At 39.5% G+C, this 24,695-nt stretch overlaps 1 protein-coding gene across 1 annotated transcript; it reads left to right on the forward strand.

The window, feature by feature from the left end:
* The first annotated feature begins 3,829 nt into the window (after nucleotides 1-3,829).
* Nucleotides 3,830-5,930, forward strand: LOC104888855 (60S ribosomal protein L38). The gene is made up of 3 exons (XM_010673959.4): nucleotides 3,830-3,989; nucleotides 4,551-4,734; nucleotides 5,713-5,930. Exons 1-3 carry the CDS (start codon nucleotides 3,987-3,989, stop codon nucleotides 5,733-5,735), a joined length of 210 nt encoding a protein of 69 aa, XP_010672261.1. The 5' UTR covers nucleotides 3,830-3,986; the 3' UTR covers nucleotides 5,736-5,930.
* The last annotated feature ends 18,765 nt before the right edge of the window (nucleotides 5,931-24,695 follow it).

Here is a 24,695-nt window from a genome sequence, read left to right on the forward strand (position 1 = left end):
CTCGTGNTATGGCACAAATCGTTTATCATCATCAAAATAAAATGTGTTTATCATCATCAATATAACATTGGCTTAGAGTCACAACAGAAATCAACTTTGAACTTGGATTGCCTATGTTTCTAGCTTAAAAAATTAGAGGGTGTTTTGGTTTAGGATTCTCAAAAAGGGTAAGAAAAATAAATAAGTCGATTTCTTACTTGTTGTTTGTTAGCACATTTTAATCATTCTCTTTATCCTCCCCTTTCCCCCAAACTCCTCTACTTCTATTATATACCCCTCAAGATTTCACTTGCCATTTCCCTCCTCTACTCCATGATCACTTTGACCAATGATTGACCACCACCAAAACCACTAAACCACCACACCAACCACCGTCCCACTACCCCCAGCCACCGACACCACCTCTCCACGCCACCCTCACCACCACCGCCGCAATGAAACACCACCCATGCGCCACCCCATGAACGAAAATACCACAGCGTCACCTTAGTAACATAAACCATCAGATAAGCGAACACCACCCACCTAAAGATCCACCAACACTTTTTCAAAACCCATAACCTTACGAACTCAAAAAAAAATCATGACCAAAGATGGATGAATATCTTTTCTTATGATTTTAGATGGTCAAATTTGACTATAAAAACTCTAGATCTAGAGTTTTGTGGTCAAATTTGGCTTTTAAAACCTCAAATTTCACCTTTACTGGTGGTGGATAAGAAAAAGAAAAAAGGGGTGGTAAGGGTGGTGAGGGGCGACAGTGAGGAGAGGGGTAGGCGACCGACGGTGAGGAAGGCAGTGGCTAGCTGCACTTGAGAGAGGTAGGGGGAAGAGTATGGTGGAGAAGAGGAAGAAGAATTTTTCAAGCCCAACAACATTTTTAAACAAAGGGTTTTTCTTCCCTTTCTTCTTGGTTCTTTTTCTTAAACCCTTTCCCCTTCATAAACCAAATCCTCGACCCGTATTTTTTTGTCACACTTACGTGTACTATTGCCTATGCCATGTGAGATTTTACCCCCAAACTTTTTAAATATTTGGGTCCATTTTGAGGCCCATGGAATATGGGGCAAATGTAGGTCTAGATTTTAGTACTAATGTTCTGACATCCACACCTGGCCCACATTCTTATGGACACAATGATTTTCTTTACAGATTTACATATAGATTCATTCTCATCACCAACATTTATAATTAATTACCAAACGAACTGTTAGGATGAATTAACATTTTCATGAGACTGAACAATGATTTAATTCACAAATTAACATACAAATTAATTCTCATTACCGACATTTATAACCAATTACCAAATAAACTGTCAGGATGAATTAGAATTACCATGGGAATGAGCAATGCTTTACTTCACAAATTTACATACACAATCAATCCTACTACCACCATTTATAACAATTACCAAATGGACCGTTATGATAAATTAGCATTACGATAGGAATAAATAATTATTTACTTACCACCATATATAACCAATTACCAAATAGGTTGTCAAGGTATAGTCTATCTAATGGTACTAGCTTTCCTTCATTATACAAAATATGCAACACATAAAAGACTTTGGACATCATTCAAGCCACTCAATAAGGGTGGCAATCAGGTCAGGTTGGATCAATTTCAAGTTGACCTGACTTCTATTTCGGGTCACTTATCCCAAACCTAAACCTAACTTATTTTTAGTTTCAGGTCAAAAACCATAGCTTGAACCCAACCTTTCCGGGTTTCGATTGATCCCAAACCAATCCAAGATGACCTGTAATTAAATCTAGTTTTTGTAATAATTAAAGATGATGAGTAATCAAATGACAATTTAGTCAAAGGTTCAGCATTGAAATCCATAATTTTGCCACCAACTTCAAATTAATAAATTTTAATTTAAAGTTTAAGTATTGAAATCCAACCAAAAGTTTCTTGTAAAAATTAGAATAAAATAGTTCAAAGTCACTGAAAATTGAAATCTTTAGTAGGTGGACTTTGAGCAGCACTTTCAGGTGTGACTTAGAGTTGGAGTGTCTTCAACTTTGAGAGCCATGACTTTCCCACATATATCTTACAAGATTAAACACCAAAGCATGTTAATTCAGCAATTCTTACTCACTAAATAAACACATAAATCAGATAAAAATTAATTCAATACATAAAGTTCATTCATTTTAGGTAAACTCAAATGAATAAAATCAACATTGATTGGTAAACCTTTTATCAAAATAATGAAGTTCTAATTTTGTTTTTATACTCATTAGTCAAGTCAAAAGATTAAATCAATAAAAAATAGACCGAATAAAAAAGCTGAAATATTATAGCAAAAAAATAACAAAAGAAGAAATTTGACAAAAAATAAATAAATAGAGAGAAGAACTTACAAGTTACAAATGCAGCAAAGTTGATTTTGGAGAATAAATTAAGAGTTGAAGAATGATCTCTCACAAGACATAAATATTAGTGTAGTGTTAATTTTGGATTAATCCTAAAGGTGAGAAGAAATTAAGAGCATATAAAAGACTTGAAGAACCTCTAGTAAACTTTAGGGTTTTGAGAAGGTGAGAATTGAGAGGACAACTACAATGTTAAGAAAAAGTTGACTAGGGGATGAAGGTGAAAATATTGAACCGATATGAATCTAACCCAATTTCTAAATCAAGTTGTTTGGGTTATTAAATAGGATTAAAATGACAACTTGAAACTAACCCATTATATTTTCAGGTTGGATTTGGTCGATCCATTTTTTTATTTCAGGTCAAAATTTTCAATCCAAATCCGACATTTTCAGGTTAGGTTCATGTCGTATATTAGCTTGTATCAGCTAAAAAAGCCTTAAAAGGCAAACACTAAATAGAAAAAAAAAACCAAATGCAAGTTATTTTACACTCTCTCTTTTCTCTCTAAAACTCTAGCCTCCCCTACTCCTTCTTAGTTAGGGGCTGCCATGGATTGATTTCATCCATCGTAAGCCTCTTTTTCCCTTTTATTGTCAGTTTTTAGTTCATTTTCTTGTTTTGTTGAATAAATTAGTATCTTTTTGTGGGATTTCTTGAAACCCTGTTCTGGGATTTTTAGTCTCTGTTGTGGAGATATCCTTCTCCCCTATGGGAGTTGTGAGTGTGTTTTTTTTGTTTTTAGGTATGAGAAATAGCTCTTATTGGTTGAAGTTCGAGACTCAATATGAAGGTATTGGAATCTCGGAGGCGGTTAACATGGCTCGATCAAGAATGCTCTTTCCAAACTAGGTCAGAATCATAGACTTGCTCATCAATAGTTATTTGATTCAGCAAATACAAGGAGGCTGCACTGTATTGCTCGATCTGGTTCATTATAGTTTCTTCCAAGACGAATTTGATTTAACCTTGTTTAATGTATCTTGTTTTTTTTTTAAAATCTATTGTGGATACCATTTGGCCTTCAATTAATGAAACTTCTCTTTAAAAAACAATAGAAAAAAAAAGGTTCACCAAAAGTAATTTGCCTACAACAATTTAGATCCAGTAGAGTTAGTAAATAACTCTACCACGTAGAGTTTAACAAATCATAGCCATTGATTTTAAAATCAATGGTTTATATATTCTTTCGCTAAACTTCCCCCCTCTATTTTCCCCAAAAATCCTCCCCTTCTTATCTCTTTCCATAAAATCTGAGTCGTTGATTTTAAAATATAAGGATAGGATTCAACTCCATTATGTAGAGTTTTCATCAAACTCCACCGAATCCGAACCCGGCAACAAGCTAACAAAACAACAAACATCTGGAGGTCTAGATGTATACGTAAGCCCAAAACGGTATCTTTTCATTCTCTCTCTTTATTCTACTGAAGCCCAAATATGAAACCAATCACTGTGCTATACAACCATCTAAAAGCCCAAAATGTTAAATGTCCAAACTTTATTAACCCTTCACTCTTCTAAATTAGGGTTTTATAAACATCACTGCTGAACTTCGCCATTTCCCTCATTTTCCCAAATCTCTGCCTCGCTTCCATCATGGTACTCTTTCTCTCTCTCTCTCTCTCTCTCTCTCTCTGAAATTTCGAAAAAATCGAAGGTTTTGTTTCTAGATTTAATGGCGTTTCTGCGATTTGATTTCTTTTTCGTTTTATACTTTTGTGCGATTTTGTTTGCTGCGATTTTCACCTTCAGCTTACCTTTCATTTATGATTTTTTTTTATGTAAATGCATTAAATCTTAGAATTAATAGTATATGCTGTTCGATCAAGTTGAATGTATAACTCTTTAAACGAAAATTGCTTTTATTGTATGGTTGATGTTGTTGATTATGAATTTAGAGCCATTAATTGTAGACTAATTTTTCAAGGAATTTCTAATTTGGAATTTTGGAAGGTTATATGAATAGGTTTATTATTTTTCTCTGATTTTTAGCGTCAGTTAAAAGTGTAGTTGAAGATGTAATTTGTTGCGTAGGTATTCTAATATTGTAAGGTTTTGTGTGTGCAAGGTTTTGAATTTATAGATGATATTGTTTATCTTGAGATTATTTATGTGGCGTTTGAGTTTTGGATGTATCATGTATTTGTGGTGTTATTGCAGCCGAAGCAGATTCATGAGATAAAGGATTTCCTTCTGACTGCCAGAAGGAAAGATGCGCGTTCCGTGAAGATCAAGAGAAGCAAGGATGTTGTGAAGTTCAAGGTTCGCTGCTCCAAGTATCTCTACACTCTTTGTGTCTTCGATTCCGAGAAGGCTGACAAGTTGAAGCAGTCTCTTCCACCAGGTTAGTGCCTGTGTCGATCTTTTCCATTGCCGAATTCACTTGTTTCGTGTTCTTGCTTGTATCTAATGTTTTGCTAGTTACTCGATTAATTGATTGTATGAAGATAAAGAACTTCTAAAAGTTGAATCATTCTTTAGTTGTCCCTATCATTGCAGTAAAGAAATGCCACCATTTTTTTAATGCTTCCATTCATCGAATTGTGGTTTTATTGTTGGCTGATTACTTCATTCATCTGATTTATTGTTTTGCATAGAATAATATAGAAGGTATCGTATTACTAATGCCTACGCTATGACCTGTGGTTAAGAGTTAGACTGTTGGAGTGTTGGTTCGATGCTTCTTTTTGACTTGAAAATGTAGATTAGACTAAGAAGGGGGATGGCGATGTGCTGAAAATGTATAGAGGAGCTAAGACTACTTTGTCAAGATGTGTAGTACAGGAAAAATGATAAATGGTGAGATCAAAAGCTCCGTTGGAGTGTTGGTTCGATGCTTCTTTTTGACTTGAAAATGTAGATTAGACTAAGAAGGGGGTATGGCGATGTGCTGAAAATGTATAGAGGAGCTAAGACTACTTTGTCAAGATGTGTAGTATAGGAAAAATGATAAATGGTGAGATCAAAAGCTGTACAAAAATGGAAATTTGTGAAGTTAATTAAAAAATAAACGCATACTTAATGCTATTGTATTCCCAAATTATGGATAAATGGTGAATTACTTCATTTTTAGGAACATTAGTTGAGACTTTGAAAAGTTGGAAGTAAGAACACTTGTATAGGAAGAGGCAGTATTATGATGGGATAGAGCATTAGTCAATCGACATTCTAATGTTCAAGCTAGAATTTGTGTTTAGGGACAAGTTGGCTGTCTTTTTGTTTCTCTAGCAATTAATTGTGATTGTAGTTATCCGAGTTTTATTCCTTTGTGATTGTAGTTATCGGAGTTTGATTCCTATTTTATTGTCATCCCGTTGTGCAGGTTTGAGCGTGCAAGATCTTTGAGCTAGTGGAGTTGCTGTTTCATTTAGTAGCTGTTAGGCAATTGGAATCCGCTGTTTTTGGTTTATCAAGTTTGCAACTAGTGGAATGCTTTGTACTCTGTTTGAACGTCATGCTTGAAAGATACGATTTTGCCCCTAAACTCTTATTGTATTTGATCGTTTAATATTATGACACATTTATCATGTTTATTGATGATTCCTTGCTTTCGTTGTTAATTAGTGTGTTGATTAGTAATTGTTGAAGGAACTTATTTTTCTAAACCAGTGGCAGATCACATTGTAGTTTCCTTCCCAATTTTATGAGCTTTTATATTTCTCTTTGTTATAGTCTAAAAAGTGAACCTTTCAGATAGATTGGTACTTGCATGAGTTTCAATTGGTCAAACTGAGACTGAGTCTGGGCAGAGGCTTGGATTGGTTCGAGATCGAAACAAGTGAGCCTCATCTCAGCTCGAGAAATGTACGCAAACTTCAATGAAGCTTATGTATTACTGCTTGGATTCCAGCTTGACAATTATCAACAGTTATTTGCTTACCTGGTGGCCAGTGCCTTGCTAATTATACAAATTCACCACATTCACATCAATCATAAACAACATAGAAAATTTGCTGAATGTAATTGACGAAGTATGAACTGCTAACCCAATTAGTCTTTTGGCTCAACTGTCACCTCCACTGTCCTTCATGGAACCGCTGCTCACTGCCACGCAGCGCAAGGTCTCATTCCTTGGTGGCGTGTGCGAGATGTGAATTGTGAATTAGGGATCTTGGCTTGAGCTTGAGCACTAGAACAACCTTAATGTTAATTTAGTTATCTGATATATGTCTTTTGTATATTTTTTTAGTGGGCTGGAATTGGAAGTTCGGCCCAGTTTGTTTATTTAAGGTCCAAGCTGGATTAAAAATCTATATCTAAAATAGATTGAATCAGTTTGTGAGCTTTCGTGGCGAATTCTATAAGGCTCAAGCTCGACTTGTTAAGGTCGCGAGTCGAGTTTTGACCGAAATCCGATTAGTTTGCGAGCCACCTTGACTTGTTAACACCCCTAGCCATAAATATGGATATGGTGTCTACGTGAAATCTATTCATGAACTGATTTGAGCTATTGCACTATTACAAGATTTGATAGCTGCTGGAATTGAGTTGGATACAAGGCTCTATATATCAGCTTTGAATGCTTTAAGATATTCTGATGATTTACAAATGCAAGCTAGATGGTTGTAAAAGTAGAAAGAGATCAGTTTTCTTTTAAGCATAAAGAATACAAGAGCAAGAAATATAACGTAAGAATGCTATGTAGTACATAAAATGGTGTTGCACATTGATTATGTGATGTATAACCTATTCTACCATGAAACATGTCGAGAACCCACTGATGAGGTTTTTGGCTTGGCTTCGTTCCCTAGTTTGTTAAATGACTACAAGATCAGAATTTCACAAGTCGTCTAATATCAATTAAAGAGCGTATACATGTGTATATAATATTTTTATTTTTTTAAAGTAAGGAGAAGGTGTCCTAACCGGATTGGAACCTCGTTTAGGTCAATTCAACCCAAGTTTGCAGGTAAAGGCTCCTTGGAAGTAGAGGGGAATGGTAAGGGGAAATTTCCACCCCCAAAGTGCCTCTAGTAGAGTTTGATCCTACAACCTCAAGGTTGTGAGAATTGAAATACAAACACTACACCAAGTACTACTTGGTACATGTGTATACAATATACACTATACGAGTTGCCTAATGCTCTCATGTCGGCATCAAGAAGGAAAGATGGTGCAAAATAGTCAGTCTACTTGAAATTTCTCTCGTTAGTGTTTTTTTTTTTTTTTTTTTTTTTTTTTTTTTTTTTTTGACAAAGGGCAAAAACATAAAAAAAAAAGGGGCTTAGCTTTTTCTTGCTTGAATAGCAAGATTGTGAGCTAACTTCACCTCTTCCCTACTAGCTTTAATACAAGTAACATACATGAAATTTTTAGCTATCCTCCGAATGTCTCTTATAATACTGTCTATGTTTTTATTTGTACCATGCTTGCATTTTAACGCCATAATGACCTCTCTGCTGTCTGTTTTTATTATGACCCTCGCTGTTCTCCAAGCCATATCTGATATCGCTTTCAAGATTGCGTAGGCTTCTGCTTGTTCTGCTGAATTCGCAAAGATTTTCGTTGCTGATTCCTCTTTCGGGTCTCTGTTAAGGTTCTTCCAAGCTATTGCTGCCTGCCACTTGTTTGAACGAATACTCTTCTTCCATGCACACCATCTACCACTATTTTGAATGTTTGGAGTATGCTTGTCCCCTATTGTCCACTCTAGCACCCGGGGCCCAGCGTCAGCCATAGTCATGCTCCGCGAACCTGTTATAACTTTGGTATCTCTTTTCTCTTTCTAGCTCTACAGGCGTGATCTCTGATGATGGCCAAGATTCTCTCTGGGTTAGTGGACGCTCCCTTGAAATAATTTCATTTCTGTGAACCTGAAATGCGGCAAAGAGTTGAGATAAAATCGATCTCCATTTCTTTGCCCTCTTCTTTCTTTCTTTTCTTGAAAAGATTCAAAAAATTCTTTATCCATTCCTGAATAGTCAGGTGCTTTCCGTTAGTTGCAACAATTCCTAAAGAACAGCTCCAGATTCTTTGCGCAATCTGGCAATCTTTAAACAGATGTTCGAGAGTTTCGTTCTTCATGTTGCAAAGGGAGCAGGTCCTGTTGATGCTAGAAATATGCCTCTTTACAAGGTTGTCGGTTGTTGGCATGGCCTTGTGGAAGATTTTCCATAGGAACTGTTTTCATTTCGGAAAAATGTCTGATTTCCAAAGATTGATCCACAAATTTGGGCTGGAGTCAAAGGTTTTAGCTCCTCCATTTAAGAACCAGTAACCAGATTTAGCCGTATAATTCCCTGTCTTGGTATGTCCCCACCCAATTTCGTCCTCGGTCTCATGCTGGGGATGTGGGTAGCAAAAATTTCTCTCGCTTCTTCTAAAGAGTAAAGGTTCCATATGATAGAAGGTTTCCACCTTTTGTTTTGATCAATCAGATCAGACACCCAAATACAATGCGCTCGTGAATCATGATTTTCTTGAAACTTGGGCTTTGGGTCTAAGATAGGGTGCCACCTATCCTGATCTATTCTTATTGACTTTCCGTTACCAAGCTTCTTGTAGAGGCCTTCTTTAAAGGCCTTACAAGCTCCGAAAAGACTGCGGAAGGCATAGGAACTATTCTTTGGGGTTCATTGTCCATAGCCATCTTAACTGGATCTTTCTTGTATTTTGCTACATACAATTCATGCACCAGCGAGTCTTTATTTTTGTGGATTCTCCAAGCTTGATTAAATAGTAAAGACTTGTTAACATGGGCTAGATTTCAGAAGCTTAGACCTCCTTGAAACTTATGCTTTTCTAATAGCTCTTTCTTCCTCCAGTATATGGGTGTTTTGTCCATAGAAGACGACCACCAGAATTTGAGCAGCAAGGAAGTGATTTTCCTAGTGATATTCTTAGGAAGCAAGTATATGTAGATGATGTTTGAGGCTAAGGCAGTTAAAATGGTATTGATGAGATGGTCATGGGAGACATTGTGGATAAGTACCAAAACGCATTCGTTCCGGGAAGGCAAATGTCGGATAATTGTTTTGTCTCGCATGAAATCATCAGCTGGGTTAAGAAGAGGAAGAAAGGAAACAATTTTGCTGGGATTCTCAAAGTCGATCTTAGCAAAGCTTACGATAGGACCAAGTGGGATTTTGTGGAAGCTATGCTGAAAAGGATGAACTTCCCAGAAATATGGGTGGTTTGGATCATGCAATGCATATCTACGGTTTCATACTCAGTTCTGGTTAATGGCGAGCCTTCAAAAGTATTTTATCCCTCTGTTGGTCTCAGGCAAGGAGACCCCCTATCTTCCTATATCTTCATTCTCTATATGGAAGTTCTTTCGAAAAATCTTTCGAAACTGCAGGATTCGAAAGAACTAGTTGGTCTTAGGATTGCTAGAAAGGCCCCTAAGATTTCGCACCTTTTCTTCGCGGATGATGCTTTGTTCTTCTTCAAAGCCAATCCTAAAAACTGTTGGGCAATTAAATCTATCCTTGCTACTTTCTGTGATAAGTCGGGGAAATGATTAATTTCGAGAAGCCCCACGTTGTTTTTAGCCCCAACACCCCCTAAAGTTCAGGAAGATCATGAGGAAGCTTCTGGGGGTGGCGAATAAGAATAAGATTGGTACTTACCTAGGCTGCCCCATGGAGGTGGATGGCAGATCTACGTCTGTTTTCAAAGACATAATCACAAAAACAGCCAACAAAATTCTAACGTGGAAATTCAGTTCTCTCGTTAGTGGTTAATCTCGCTAATTTTCCAAATTATATGCGCAGCTTAGTGCGTGTTTTATGTGTGCGCACTTTGCACAGTACGAATTTCTTGTAATCTGAAAGAGGAGGTTCAATTGCCTGAGGTTTTTTTTTCAATATCGTTAATAGAGTGAGTAGGGAATTAGATTAGAAAAAAGGAAAATAAAGGTGTTAGGTGTTTTTGAGGTATAGTATTAGGCCTTGTATGGTTGGATTTTTTAAAGCTTGGAAATGAATTCGGTTTACTCGGTTCATTACTTTTTGTTTGGTTTGGTTGTGGGTTAACCAGTACTCTTACTTGAGGATAAATCAGAATTCCCAAAATATCACTCTCCATATTACACAAGTAACAAAAATCTTTAACCTCCAGATTCATTTTTCTATCAATCACGCTATCTCTCGTCGCTGCTTTTCACACTCTTCACACTTTTCTCTCGCCGTTGCTTTTTAGCTGGTAATGATGTGGAGAAATCCGTGTTTCCAACGATCTAACGAAGTCAAATTTCATTTCCAGCTTTCCTTTTTTTCTTAGGTAACTGTTCGAATTCTCTCTCTTCAATTTTTTTGAACCATGGATCTCAACTGAAATTTATTGATTTTCTATTTCGAATTGGTTATTATTTGCAATTATATGTGAAAATTTGTGAGAGTTTCTTTGTGTGTGCAATTTTCAGTATAATTGATTATAGTTTTATGTTTTAAATTCACTAACAACCTGCAAATTGCAATTCATTTGTTTAGGGTTTTTTCTTCTAGTCTACCAGTTGTTTAATTTTTGTTTCAAAATGTTATGTGTGTTGATTTTCTTTGATGTTATGGGTAAACCAAATCCTTTTCCAAACCTTAAAAAAGCCCAACTAAACAAGGCCTTAGGGCCTGTTCTCCCCGGCTTATTTTCTTTTCAGTTCAGTTCAATTCAATTCAGTTCAGTTCAGTTCAGTTCAGTTCAATTCAATTCAATTCAGTTCAGTTCAGTTCAGATCAGTTCAGTTCAGTTCAGACCAGTTCAGTTCAGTTCAGCTCTTGACAATACTTTTACTCTTACATATCACTATTCATTTCATTTCAGTTCAACTCAGTTCAGTTCAGTTCAGATCAGTTCAGTTGAGTTCAGCTGTTTTATGCCGAAGAGAACAGGCCCTTAATTAGATTCTACATTATTGACAATTTATTTAAAGTCGTTTTATATCTTGTTTCTATGATATAGAGATTTGCATAAAATGAGTTAATTCATATTTGAACATGTAAGTCTTGCTTTCAGTTTAAAAGCAGAGGAATAAGATTTACGATTTGTAAAATCGATCACCCCTCTCCTTCTTCTATCCTACCGTACACCTCGACCCACCTTGTCCTTCCCTTTCCACCACCACATTTCTCTCTTCTTGCGCAGCGGCCACCACCACCCTTCCACAACCCCTTTTCTCCCTCCTCCCGTTTCACCGCTGCTCCTCCTTCCTCCCATTTCACCACCATACGCAATCAATACCCACCCTCTAAATGTGTAGCTAAAATGTCTTAAATTTAAAATTTCCTACTTCTAATGCTAATGCTAGATTTGGGAAAACTCCTCAATTGGAGGATTACCATTGATCAATATTTATAGTGTTACATCCTTGGATAGTCCTATTAGGATTATGAAATCTATATACAAAGTATATCTCTAGGAACAAAATAATCCTATATTTATATTCTACCACACCCCCACATGCGTAGCGGGAGGAGGGCGAACGCTGAGACTGGACTTGAAATCCAAAAATAATTGCCTCGGAAGACTTTTTGTGAAAATGTCTACAAACTGATATCTAGTAGGAACATGCAACACACGTACATGACCCAACGCAACCTTTTCCCGAACAAAGTTGTATCCATCTCAACATGTTTGGTGCGTTGGTGTTGTACTGGGTTGCGAGATAAATAAATAGCACTGACATTATCACAATAAACGATAGTAACCTGTCGGAGAGGACAATGTAACTCCAAAACAAGATCAAGTAACCAACAAGCTTCTGCGAATACATTTGCGACGCCTCGATATTCAACCTCAGCCCTTGATCTAGAAAGCGTAGGCTGACGCTTAGACTGCCAAGAAATCAGGTTATCACCAAGAAAACAACAATAACCAGAAGTAGAACGACGAGTGTCAGGACACCCGCCCCAATCAGCATCAGTATAAGTGATCAAGCGCAACTGAGTAGTAGGATATAAATGTAATCCATGATCAATGGTTTCCTGAATATAACACAGGATGTGCTTTAATGCATTATAATGAGTCTCCCGGAGATCATGCATAAAAAGGCATACCTGCTGAACTGCATAAGCAATATCAGGACGAGTGAAAGTGAGGTACTGCAAAGCACCTGCTAAACTACGATAAGGAATCGGATCTGCCACATGGGGACCCAAAGCGGCACTAAGCTTAGAGTTAGTGTCAACAGGAGTCGCTGCAGGTTTACAGGTGCCCATACGTTGCACGCTCCAAGATGTCCTGTGCATATTTTTTTTTGAGAAAGAAGCATGTAGGATGGTGTACGAGAAACTGAAATACCCAAAAAGTAACTGAGCGGCCCAAATCAGACATAGGAAATTCAGATTTCATGTGAGTAATGATACGGTCCCGCAAGGCATCAAAAGAGGTGGATAAAATAATATCATCAACATAAAGAAGAAGATAAGCCATATCGTTACCCTAACGAAAAGTGAATAAAGAGTTGTCACTCTGAGCAACAACAAATCCCATATGAATAAGAAAATGCGCAAAACGCTGATACCAAGCCTGGGAGGTTGTTTGAGTCCATAGAGAGCCTTGCGAAGGCGACAAACATAGTGAGGAAATCTCTTATCAACAAAACTAGGTGGTTGATGCATATATACCATTTCCTGTAAGTAGCAGGACGAACAATTGGACTAAAAGTTTCATCACAATCGATACCAACCTCCTGGGACCTGCCATCACAAACAAGACGAGCTTTGTGCCTTTGAAGGTCACCTTTATCATTTTCTTTGTGAGTATAAATCCACATGCAATTTACAATATTCACCCCCATAGGCCTAGGTACTAATTCCCATGTCCCAGTATTAATTAAAGCACCATATTCATCATGCATCGCCGCATTCCAATTAGGATCAGTCAAGGCGTGTTTGTGATTTTTAGGAATTGGGGAACGATGTAGAGGAAGGAGTGAAGAAAGTGTATGAAGGGTGTATTTATGATTGGGCTTGGAAATGCCAACTTTAGACCTAGTAGTCATATGGTGTGGGGATGGCAGAGGTCGTGTGGGCCGAATGGGAGGGAGCCCACGTAGGGGAGGTGGGCTGTAGTGAGGTTGAGGAACCTATTGGGCCTGGGAGCGCACAGGTCGGGGAGGGGTGTTTGAATCGGGGATGGGTGCTGCGCCAACACGCGAGGGAGAGGGAGAGAGTGTTGGGCCTGGGCCATTAGTGAGGCGCGGGTCAGCGGGGGGGGGGGGGGGGGGGGCTAGGACCAAAGGAAGCGCGCGCTGTAGGGGAACTGTGGGTCGGAGGGGTCTGGGTTTGGGGTTGGTGTGAAACTCGGACAGCATTGTGGGGGAGGAGAGTTCCACAAAGGGAAAAGTAAGGGACTAAGCCCAGAATCATCCAAGAAGGTATACTCATCAGGCCGAAATGTTCGCAAATTAGTAAAGGGAAAAGTATTCTCGTCAAAGGTGACATGACGAGAAATTCTGATTTTACTAGTGGCAATATCAAGACACCGATACCCTCGATGATTGGATAGGTAGCCTAGGAAAACACAAGGAGTAGAGCGGGAGCTAATTTATGTGGATGGTAGGTGTCAAACTGGGAAAGCAAAGACACTCCAAAACCCGAATATGGTCATAAGAGGGGTTATGTGAAACAATATGGCAGCAGGAGGAAGATTATTTTGTGTCTTAGTAGGAAAGAGATTGATAAGATAGGTGGCCGTGTTAAGAGATTCTACCCAATATTGAGGAGGAATAGATGCATGACATAAGAGAGTACGAGACATATTATTTAAGGTTTCAATCATGCGTTCAGCCTTCCCATTTTGTGATGAAGTATGAAGACAAGAGAAGCGAAAAATTATGCCATGTTGGACACAAAATAATTTAAATGGGCTATTATCAAATTCCCTGTCATGATCACATTGGAGAGCTTTAATGGGACGTTCAAATTGTGTTTGGACATATTGGCGAAAATGAAGAAATTTTTGAAAGACCTCAGATTTAAATTTGAGGGGATTAGTCCACACAAAATGAGTAAAATCATCTAAGAGTACTAAATAATATTTATGACCTTGAGTGCTACGAATAGGAGAAGTCCATAAATCAGCATGAATAATATCAAAAGCAGATTGGGTAGCACTAGTAGATTCATGAAAAGGTAAACGAAGATGTTTTTGACTTGACAAGAATTGCAAAAATCGGAGTGAGGCTCCTTATTACAACGTATTAAATCTCTAGACCTAAGAAAGCTTAAAACTTGAGATCCTGGATGGCCAAGGCGACTATGCCAGGTTGGTGAGGATGTGGTCGTTAGGGCAGTGGCAAGACACGTAGAAGGTGGAGGGTTGGTCACTGGATAGAGCTCCCCGAAACTATTACACCTCGCGATTATATTCCCCGTGCAAAGGTCCTTCACAGAAAAACCATAAGGATCAAATTCAATGTAGGCATGATTATCAGTTGTAAATTTGCAAACAGAAATAAGGTTTTTGATGATTTATGGGGTAAATAATACATCACGGAGGGCTAAAGGTGGGTGGGTGTTGGGAGGTAAGAGTGACCATAACCATGAACCGGAATGCGATGACCATTACCAACTAAATATGATTAGGATTGCTTAAATTAAATAAGGGAATGAGAGTACCTAAGGAGTTTGTCATATGAGCCGTCGCACCCAAAAAAAAAATTGGGCGGAAGAATAGTGGGAGAACACGTCCCAATTTTTGTTTTTTTTGTTTTTGTAGAAACTAATAATAAAACCTAGAGTCTGATACCATGCTATATTTGGGAAAACTCCTCAATTGGAGTGATTAACATTGATCAATATTTATAGTGTTACATCCTAGGATAGTCCTATTAGGATTATGATATCTATATATAAAGTATATCTCTAGGAACAAAATATATCCTATATTTATATTCTATTAGCTAAAATATCCTAAATGTTACCTTTTTGAAACTAATTAGAAGAATCCGACCACAACAACACCGCCACAATACAAGCACGGCCGCACCACCTGATTTGAAGAAACCAACCACAAACACAGCCACCACCAACGATCTTCCATATACCACTGCTATTGCCATCAGTACGACGATGAACACAACACTACAACCACCGCTCGAAGAGAAAGAAATCACACGACCATGACGACGAAGACAACGTGATTCGAGGAGAGATATAGTAAGAAGAGGAAGAGATGAGAGAGAGAGAGAGAGAGAGGTGGTGAGGTCTAAATATATAACGGCATGAGGCGGCGCAGCGAAGGCAGAAGCTGAAAAAAAGAGGGTGAATTAGGATATTGTTATGGAGCATTTAGACCACCATGCTCCTGGGAGCGTGATATAAGTTTCAGGCTTTTAGGGGTGGGGGCCGACGGTGGAAGGGAAGAGGGTGAAACTAGATATAGAGGTGAAGGGAGGGGGAGAGAAACGAGTAGGAGGAAAAAAAATTACCTGAAGTTCAGGTCACAAGTCACATGGGACCATTATGATAATACATTACCAAAAGGTTGGACTATTCAAAAAAAATCATAAGTGGGACGGTTTTAAGAAGACTACTTAAAGATTGAATTATTGAAATCCAATTTTCCTTAAATAAATCGTCAAAGTAGAATCTAAGACCTTGTTGGTTGGGATTTTTTAAGGTTTAGAAACGAATTCGGTTTACCCAGAATATCAAAGAAAATCAACACGCATAACATTTTGGATCAAATAATAACCAATTCAAAATAGAAGGATTAACAAAGTTTGTTGGAATCATGCTTCAAAAAGAATGAAGAGAAAGAATGCGAATAGTAACCTAAGAAAAAAAGCAAAGCCGAAAATGAAATCTGACTTTTTTAAATCGCCAGAAACAATGCAGTTCTTTAGATCACTCACTAGGGGAAAAAAACAGAAGGGCTACGCAAGAAGGGCTGCGCTTTTGATAAAAGCGCAACCCTATTTTTGAAGGGTTGCGCTTTTCTGGAAAACGCAGCCCTACAAAGGTGAAGGGCTGCGCTTTTTTAAAAACGCAACCCTTCCCAAGGTGAAGGGCTGCGCTTTTTAAAAAGCGCAACCCTTCTCAAGGTAGGGCTGCGCTTTTTTAAACTCGCGCATCCCTACTAGCTGCTATTTTTTTTTTCGATACTTCCTATGCATGCGCGCCTATTCTCTTTCATTCCCACTTTCCCTCTTCCACTTCTTACCCAAGTTGTGCGAAAATAGCGAGCACCACCACCACCACTACTTTCCTCTTTCTCTTCGAGTGTTGCACCACCACCACCACTACTTTGCCGTAATTCGAGCACCACCACCACTACTTTGCTCCACACAATTCGCAACACCACAATTCGCACCACCACTACTTTTGCGCACCACCACTTTGCGCACCACCACAATTCGCACCACCACTTGCGCAGCACCCCCACATTGTGCCCACCACCTTGCGCACACCACCTTGCGCACCACCATCTTTGCACCACCACTTGCGCACTACCACTTCTTAGTTTCTTTCTTTTCTTCTCTTCTCCACCATTTGAGTGGTTAATTAGGTATGGATTAATTTGTTTTTAAGTTACTTTTGTTTTTGTTAATTGAATTAAATGGTTAATGTGCAATGTGGGTTTTGTCAATTGTAGGAAGAAGAGGCTAAGGAAGGCAAGTAAAGTTCCAAGTATCTCTTTTCTCTTCATTGCTCGTCGTTGGTGTTAAGAGGTAACTACTTTAACATGTAGACAAAGTTGATAATTTATTGATGTATATGTATTTTTTATAATGTATATATATTATTTGTTGATATGAGATTGTATGAAAACGCAATGTGATTTAGCTATATATATGAAAATAAATAGTTGTTTGAATCATCATCATATATGCCTAGATACCCATTCAAGACTTACTCATTAGAGTAAGTCTTGAATAGTCCCCGGTTTGGGACTGTTCTTGGACGTTTGATCTCACTTAGGTGGTGAATGTGTGTCTTCTTTTCAATTCTGAGGAAAATCTTGGCTTATCGTTTCGCTACATTGTTCTCTGGTACATATGTAGATAAGCAATTATCTACATTGTGTACTTGGAGAACTGTAGGGAAATGCTGCCGGATTTTCCTTAGAATTGAAAAGTTGGCATATATTCACTAGTGAGATTAGACGTCCAAGGATGGGTTAGGTTGGAGTGATAAGGACCTTTGACTGCATGCATACAATTGAACATGTGACTATCTTAGCTTGTTGTATACGTGTGTGATTTGAATATGTGAGTGTGTGTACTTTAATAATGATTGATGCATTATAATGAATGTTGTGTTTAATTATTAGAGGTGGTCTTCTTGAATGAGATGGATCGTACTTGGATGTATGGTAGTCGTGAATCGATTGAGTTTGTGAATGGGGTCTGGAATTCTGTAGAAGTGCATTAGAATATCAAACATCCTCTGGAGCAGTCGACTTTTATTGTCCTTGTTTGGATTGTAGAAATGTGAGCAAGGTTAGTAGTATACATGTGGTTAGGGAGCATGTCTTCGCCGTGGGTTTAGGCCTCAATACCAGTATGGATTTGGCATGGTAGCAGGGGAGGTATATGGGAAGCTCTGGAGTAAAGAATGATGTATGTGAAGAAAAAAAGAAGGATGATGATGAGTTAGGGGATGAGAATTTGGATGATGAATTTGGAGATGATGATAGGGATCGGGTAGACGAGATGATACACGAGGTTGAAGATCAGTCGTGTAGACGACCTCGTATTTTTGAGTCTATGTCTCAGGCTGCTGAAAAGCCGTTGTATCCAGGTTGTACAAAGTACACCAAACTTTCCGCGGTGGTAACACTGTTCAACATTAAGTCGAACGCTGGTTGGACGGACTCTAGTTTCACATCGTTGTTGGAAGTTTTAGCTGAGATGCTCCCTGATGGAAATGAACTGCCAAAGTCGTACTATTATGCGAAGAAGCTGATGTGTCCTTTGGGTTTAGAGTACGAGCGGATACATGCTTGTCCTAACGATTGTGTGCTTTATCGTAATGAGTATGAGCATTTACATGAGTGTCCACGTTGTGGATTGTCGAGGTACAAGCGTGAAGGAGCTGGAGGTAGTGAAGGACCACCAGCCAAGGTGTTGTGGTATCTACCCATAATACCTAGATTTAAGCGCATGTTCTCAATTAAAGGAGATGCGAAGAATTTGAGGTGGCATGCAGATCGTAGGAAGAAAGACGGTCTGCTCAAGCATCCGGCTGATTCGCCTGAGTGGAAAACTATCGACAGGGTGCATAAGTCATTTGGTAATGAGGATAGGAATCTGAGGCTTGGATTATGTACGGATGGCATGAACCCTTTTGGCAATCTCAGCTCGCAGCATAGTGTGTGTTTTAGTGGTTTACAACTTGCCTCCTTGGTTGTGCATGAAACGCAAGTACATGATGTTGTCGCTTCTTATATCGGGGCCCAAACAACCTGGAAATGACATAGATGTATACCTTCAGCCGCTTGTTGAAGATTTACAGAAGATGTGGAACGAAGGAGTGTTAGTATTTGATGCGTATGCTAATGAGATGTTCACTCTGCGTGCCATGCTTTTTTGTACTATGAACGATTATCCAGCTTATGGGAACTTATCTGGGTATAAGACTAAAGGAAAACAACCTTGCCCGATTTGTTTAGATGACATGAAATCTACACACCTTAAGGGCTGCAAACATGTGTATATGCGCACACGAAGGCTCCTCAGCCGCGACCATCCCTATCGGTTTAAGAAGAAGGCATTCGATGGGACGGTTGAAGAAGAAGTTGCTCATAGACCATTAACTGGTACTGAAGTTATAATCAGGTGAAGGGCATTGAAACAGTCTTTGGTAAACCTGCTAGTGAGGTTGATAGACCTACAGGATTATGGAAAAAACAGTCCATTTTTTGGAAACTCCCATATTGGAAAGATCTAAAGGTCAGACATTGTTTGGATGTCATGCACATAGAGAAGAATGTTTGTGAAGCTATTATCGCGACACTTATGAATATTCCGGGCAAGACAAAAGATGTTAAGGCGTCACGACTTTACTTGGAAAAAGAGGGGATTCGACCAGAGTTGTGGGCTCAGAAAAGGGACGGAAGGAAGAAGAAAAGAGGGGAGGAAAGGGTTTGATGATGAAATCAGAAAAGTAAAAAGGTGGAGGATTCGGAGAGAATATTTGCCACCAGCTTGCTACACGATGTCGCGTGCAGAGAAACGGATTTTTTGCGAGTCATTGTATGGCATTAAGGTCCCTACTGGCTACTCATCGAATATGAAGCGCTTTGTTACCTTAAATGGTGAGTTGAAGTTATCGAGTATGAAATCGCACGATTGTCATGTCATGATGCAAGTATTCTTACCGATTGCAATTCGTGGGATACTTCCAAAGCATGTGAGGCACACCATTACAGAACTGTGTTCATTTTTTCATTCAATCTGCAGCAAAGTCCTAGACCCGTCGACCCTCGATTCCTTGCAGTCAGAGTAGTTGAAACTCTATGCAAATTTGAGATGTATTTCCCCCCGCATTCTTTGACATTATGGTCCATCTCATTGTCCATCTAGTTCGAGAAATTAAGCTGTGTGGTCCAGTGTTTTTGAGGTGGTGCTATCCTTTTGAGAGATATATGGGAACTTTGAAGGATAAAGTTCGAATCCTGCACAACCAGAAGGTAGTATAATTCAAGGGATTGTGGGTGAAGAGATCAGTAATTTTGTGGCTGAGTATTTTGCTAGTGTTGATCCTGTTGGACTTCCGACATCCCGACACGAGGGCAGACTTGAGGGCAAGGGTACAATTGGTTCAAAATTGATCACACCTTCCGTAGAAAAGCGTAAACAAGCTCACTTATTTGTATTGCATCACGTACCAGATGTCCATCCTTATTTAAGTGAACATATGGAGGAATTACGTGTTAGCAATCCTGGAAAAGGAGTGAGGGCATTGACGCAAATGCATAACAAGACTTTCATTGATTGGTTTCATAAACGAGTACTCAATGATTTGGATGAAAGTGTTCCTGAAACAGTCAAGTGGTTAGCATTTGGTCCTCGTGAAGCTGTACGCTCTTATGAGGGTTATGATATTAATGGGTATACGTTTTGGACTGAACGTCAAGATCTCAAGTCAAGATCGCAACAAAATAGTGGTGTTTCACTTGTGGCGTCGTCTACACAATATGCAAGCTCGAAAGATAAGTCGCCTGTACATGCTGAAAGCAACTATTATGGGCGAATACAAGAAATATGGGAGCTGGACTACTGTACTTTTAATATTTGCCTCTTGTGTTGCACGTGGGTTGACAATAATCGACGTTGTGTAAGAAACGATGATCCTTGCGGTTTCACTCTTGTTGACCTTAGTCGTCTACGTGAAACTGAGGAGCCATTTGTAATTGCATCACAAGTGAAGCAAGTATTTTTTGTAACTGATCCTGCTGATCATAAGTGGTCAATTGTTGTACCTGGTAAAAGGAGTATCCTCGGTATTGGTGATGTTGATAATGAGGAAGAATATGATGCATTTGAGGACCTCCCCCCTTTACCTATCCTGAATTATGTGTGGAAGATGATGTAAATATGTCGGAGAATATATGCGTGTAGATCACACGGAAGGGATAATGTACTTGAGGATCCTGGAAACGGCGGAAGTCAATAAATCATGAGACATAAACTCAGGTGTGTAATTTCTCCATTCTGGCCTATTTTGGCCTTTTCGCTCCCAAATCGTACTTATCGATGATTTAACCCCAAATTTTCTTTGAACATGATTATATGATGTATAATGTAACTAGTATGTAGATTTTAGGCTTTAATTTGTTGTTGGTTGCATTTCGGGAACGAAAAGGCCATTTCCGGCCTATTTTGGCCTTTTGGCTCCCAAATTGTACTTATCGAGTGATTTAACCCCAAATTTCCTTTGAACATGATTATATGATGTATAATGTAACTAGTATGTAGATTGTTACGCGTTAATGTGTTGTTGGTTGCATTTCGGGAACGAAAAGGCCATTTCCGGCCTATTTCGGCCTACTTTGGCCTTTTCGCTCCCAAATCGTACTTATCGAGTGATTTAACCCCCCCCCACTGCTGCCCCCTTCCCCCTGCTGCACACCCCCTCCCCACTGTGCCCCCCTTCCCCCCCTGCTGCCCCTCCCCCCCCACCCCCCTCTGTACACCCACCCCCACCTGCTGCCCCTCTTCCCCTGTGACCCCCTTCCCCTGCTGCACACCCCCCTTCCCCACACTGCTGCCCCCCCTTCCCCTGTGCACCGCCCTTTCCCCCTGCCCCCCCCCCCCCCCTTCCCACTGCTGCACCCCCTCCCCCTCTGCCCTCCCCCACTGTTGCCCCCCTGCTGCCCCCTTCCCCCTGTGCACCCCCCTCCCACTTGCACCCCCTCCCCCACCTGCTGCCCCCTCCCCCTACTGCCCCCTCCCCTCCCCTCCCTCTCTGCTGCCCCACCCCCGCCTCCCCCCCTGCTGCACACCCCCCTCGCGCCCTAAATGTTTTTTATTTAATTCGTATGTTTTACAATTTCAGGGACATGGCGGAGGTGCATACGGATACGAGTGCGGAACACACTACCGAGGATGAGTGTTACGATCAGAGAAAGGAACAGCGACAATTGGTTATGGCTCGCCGTGAAGAAAAAGGTTTACAAAAGCCAAGTAAGAACTTGGACACGAAAAAGAGGAAAGGAAGGGGACCTACAAAGTCACTAGGGAAACACACCCTAATGACTTTGGATTACGATGATTTGGGGCAACCTTGTAGTATGCCATGCAAGTTGGGATTTGCATGCATAAGCTCTCCATTCTCCACTCATGGAAAGAGGTCCCCAGAATTTGAAGAAGATGTTTGGGAAGATACTATGGTAAGATTCGCGTACATTTACGTTTAGAATCTTAACACTTTAGTTAAATATACTATGTAATATTTACTAATTTGTGAAATGCGTTCTTTGTAGAATCAATTCAATATTCCAAATGATGAAGCGAAGAAGGATTTGTTTCTATCCGCGGTTGTCCAGAGGTTCCGAGACTTCAAGGCCAAGCTAGTGTCGGGTGGATCACAAGAGGAGAAAAGTCGGGGAACAAAGAAGAAGAAGATCTACGACGGGGAGCAACACCTTCTTCTGAGGCTTCACAGGCACATCATTTGAGGAGCCCTCCAAGCTTCCATATCAGATATGGAGGCATATCAAGCTGAGGAGTGGTATGCATTTGTCAAACAAAAAACCCCAGAAGCTATTGTAAGAATTTTTTACTAGCTAAGATTAAATACTTTTAGATCCAATATTATTGTATACACATATCTAACCTTTGTTTATATTTGATGTTTCAGGCATATGGTTCTAAAAAAGCGCGAATGCAAAAGCTAGGAAGCACTATCACCATCTGGTGCTCAGTCGTATGGTCAGGCGAGAGAATCGTGGATGTACAACCATTACCCCACGATTGCGTCGACCACGACATCGGGCACTAGCTCTACGACGACAGTTGCACAGCGGCAACCAGATAGAGCGCTCAATTGGTGGTGTTCCATGCATGGGGTTGATGCAAAGTGACAGAGAGTCATACCTGATCCCGCAACAAAACAGATAGCTAATGCCATTGTAAGTACATATTATAAGTTTTTGATAAGGTTTACATAATAATATAACTTGTGTGCTCACGAGTATTTCTCTCTTATCCTTATGCAGATTGGCTTGAAGAAAAGGAGGTAACTGGTGAGTTCACTCCTAGAGGACAAGTTGATGCCTTACACGAGACTCTAGGACGGGACCAGTATGGACGTTGAGGGGCGTAGGAGTGTCCGCCTCGAGGTGAGAAAGGTGTATGGTGATCAATACACCTCTACGTCAAGATCCAGTGCCTCTAGTGTCAATTCACAGCTGCCATAGATGTGGAGGCTTATGAAAGCCGAGCTTCGGGAGGAGCTGAGAGCGGATATGACTCAGAATTTCAACGCCATTTTGGCGCAGATGGGCTTACCGACTTTTTGTCTTTCCCGCAGGGCGTGTTCCTGCGCAGCCTGTTCCTACGCAGCCTCATCCATATCGGAGTTCACGGTAATCATTTAATATCACAACTATTGTTCTTAAATATGTTGTTTCATAGACTAACTATGAATAGAGTTTTTTTTAAAGGTAGAGACACCATGTGAGCTACTAAATCAAGGAGATGGTCATGGTAGTTTCATTATCGTGGCTTATGGATCTGTACAGCCCCCTAGGGACCGGGTACGATTGCACAACCAGCCAGTCACTGATATTCACTATGTGGTCAGCGTTTCAGACATTGTGCCCGGTTTCGAAGCATTTCCTCTTCCGCTGCCGAATGCAGGAGTTGGTTTACAGTTATTGTCTGATGCTCCTTGGCAGTTATATTCTATGGCCGCGTGCATTGGTGCGGTTATCAGATCAGGTACAATGTCTAACATAAGTTATATACATAGTTTTCTTTTATAGTTCCTATATATGATTGTCAGTAATATCTTTTAATTTAACTAATTACTAGGGTTCGGGAAGGCCGACAGGAAGGAAAGAAGGTAGCTTCACCTCAGGAGGCCGACGTGCCAAGTAAATGTTTCTACGGCAAAGTCTCCACTCATTACGGATATGGAGGTGGTGCAAGCCTTACTCAACCGTGCTTCTGGCTACATGAGTGCGTTAGCGATGCAGACGATGAAGCATGATTGAGATTAAGTTGTCGGACCCCAATTCCACTACATTGAGGAAACATCGACCTTCATTTCTAAGGTTGATATTAAAGAATTCTTACTTGGGGAGAGTTGAATGTTTCCATGATACAAACATTCATGAGGTAATATTTATTAGTATATTTAAATTAATAAAATATACATATATGCCTTATTAAGTAGTATTCAATCCAATAATAATAACTTCTATAATAAGTAAGTTTTATTTTTATCAATATGAATTCTCAGGCTATTATACAATGATTTGAGGCAATCTAGTCAGCCAATGTTTGGTTGGTTATGTCCAAGCTTTGTACGAGATAACAGTTGCGTAAAAAAGAAGAGGAGGTGAAAGCATATCTCAAGGATTCTTTGAACGCATGTTCTTCGTAGTGGATATAAGATCATTCTTCTTCCTTACATTGAATCGTATGCTTCTTAAACTCACTTTTTAATTAATTAAATTGACCTATTAGTTGTTCTACGATAAGAATAACATTTTTATTGTTGTAGGAACCATTGGACACTGATTGCAATATGTTTGTCACGTAACGAAGTCTACCACTTTGATTCTTTGCGTAAAGGAACAATACGGTCCTTACTAGTCAAATCATTGTTAAATAGGTAGCCTAATCGAAACTATATGCACACTTAGCTTATTAAATATTAAATGTACATCTAATCTTATAATAATCTATTGATG

This window comes from Beta vulgaris, chromosome 6, assembly GCF_026745355.1.
Source record: "Beta vulgaris subsp. vulgaris cultivar EL10 chromosome 6, EL10.2, whole genome shotgun sequence".
Taxonomy (NCBI): Eukaryota; Viridiplantae; Streptophyta; class Magnoliopsida; order Caryophyllales; family Amaranthaceae; genus Beta; species Beta vulgaris.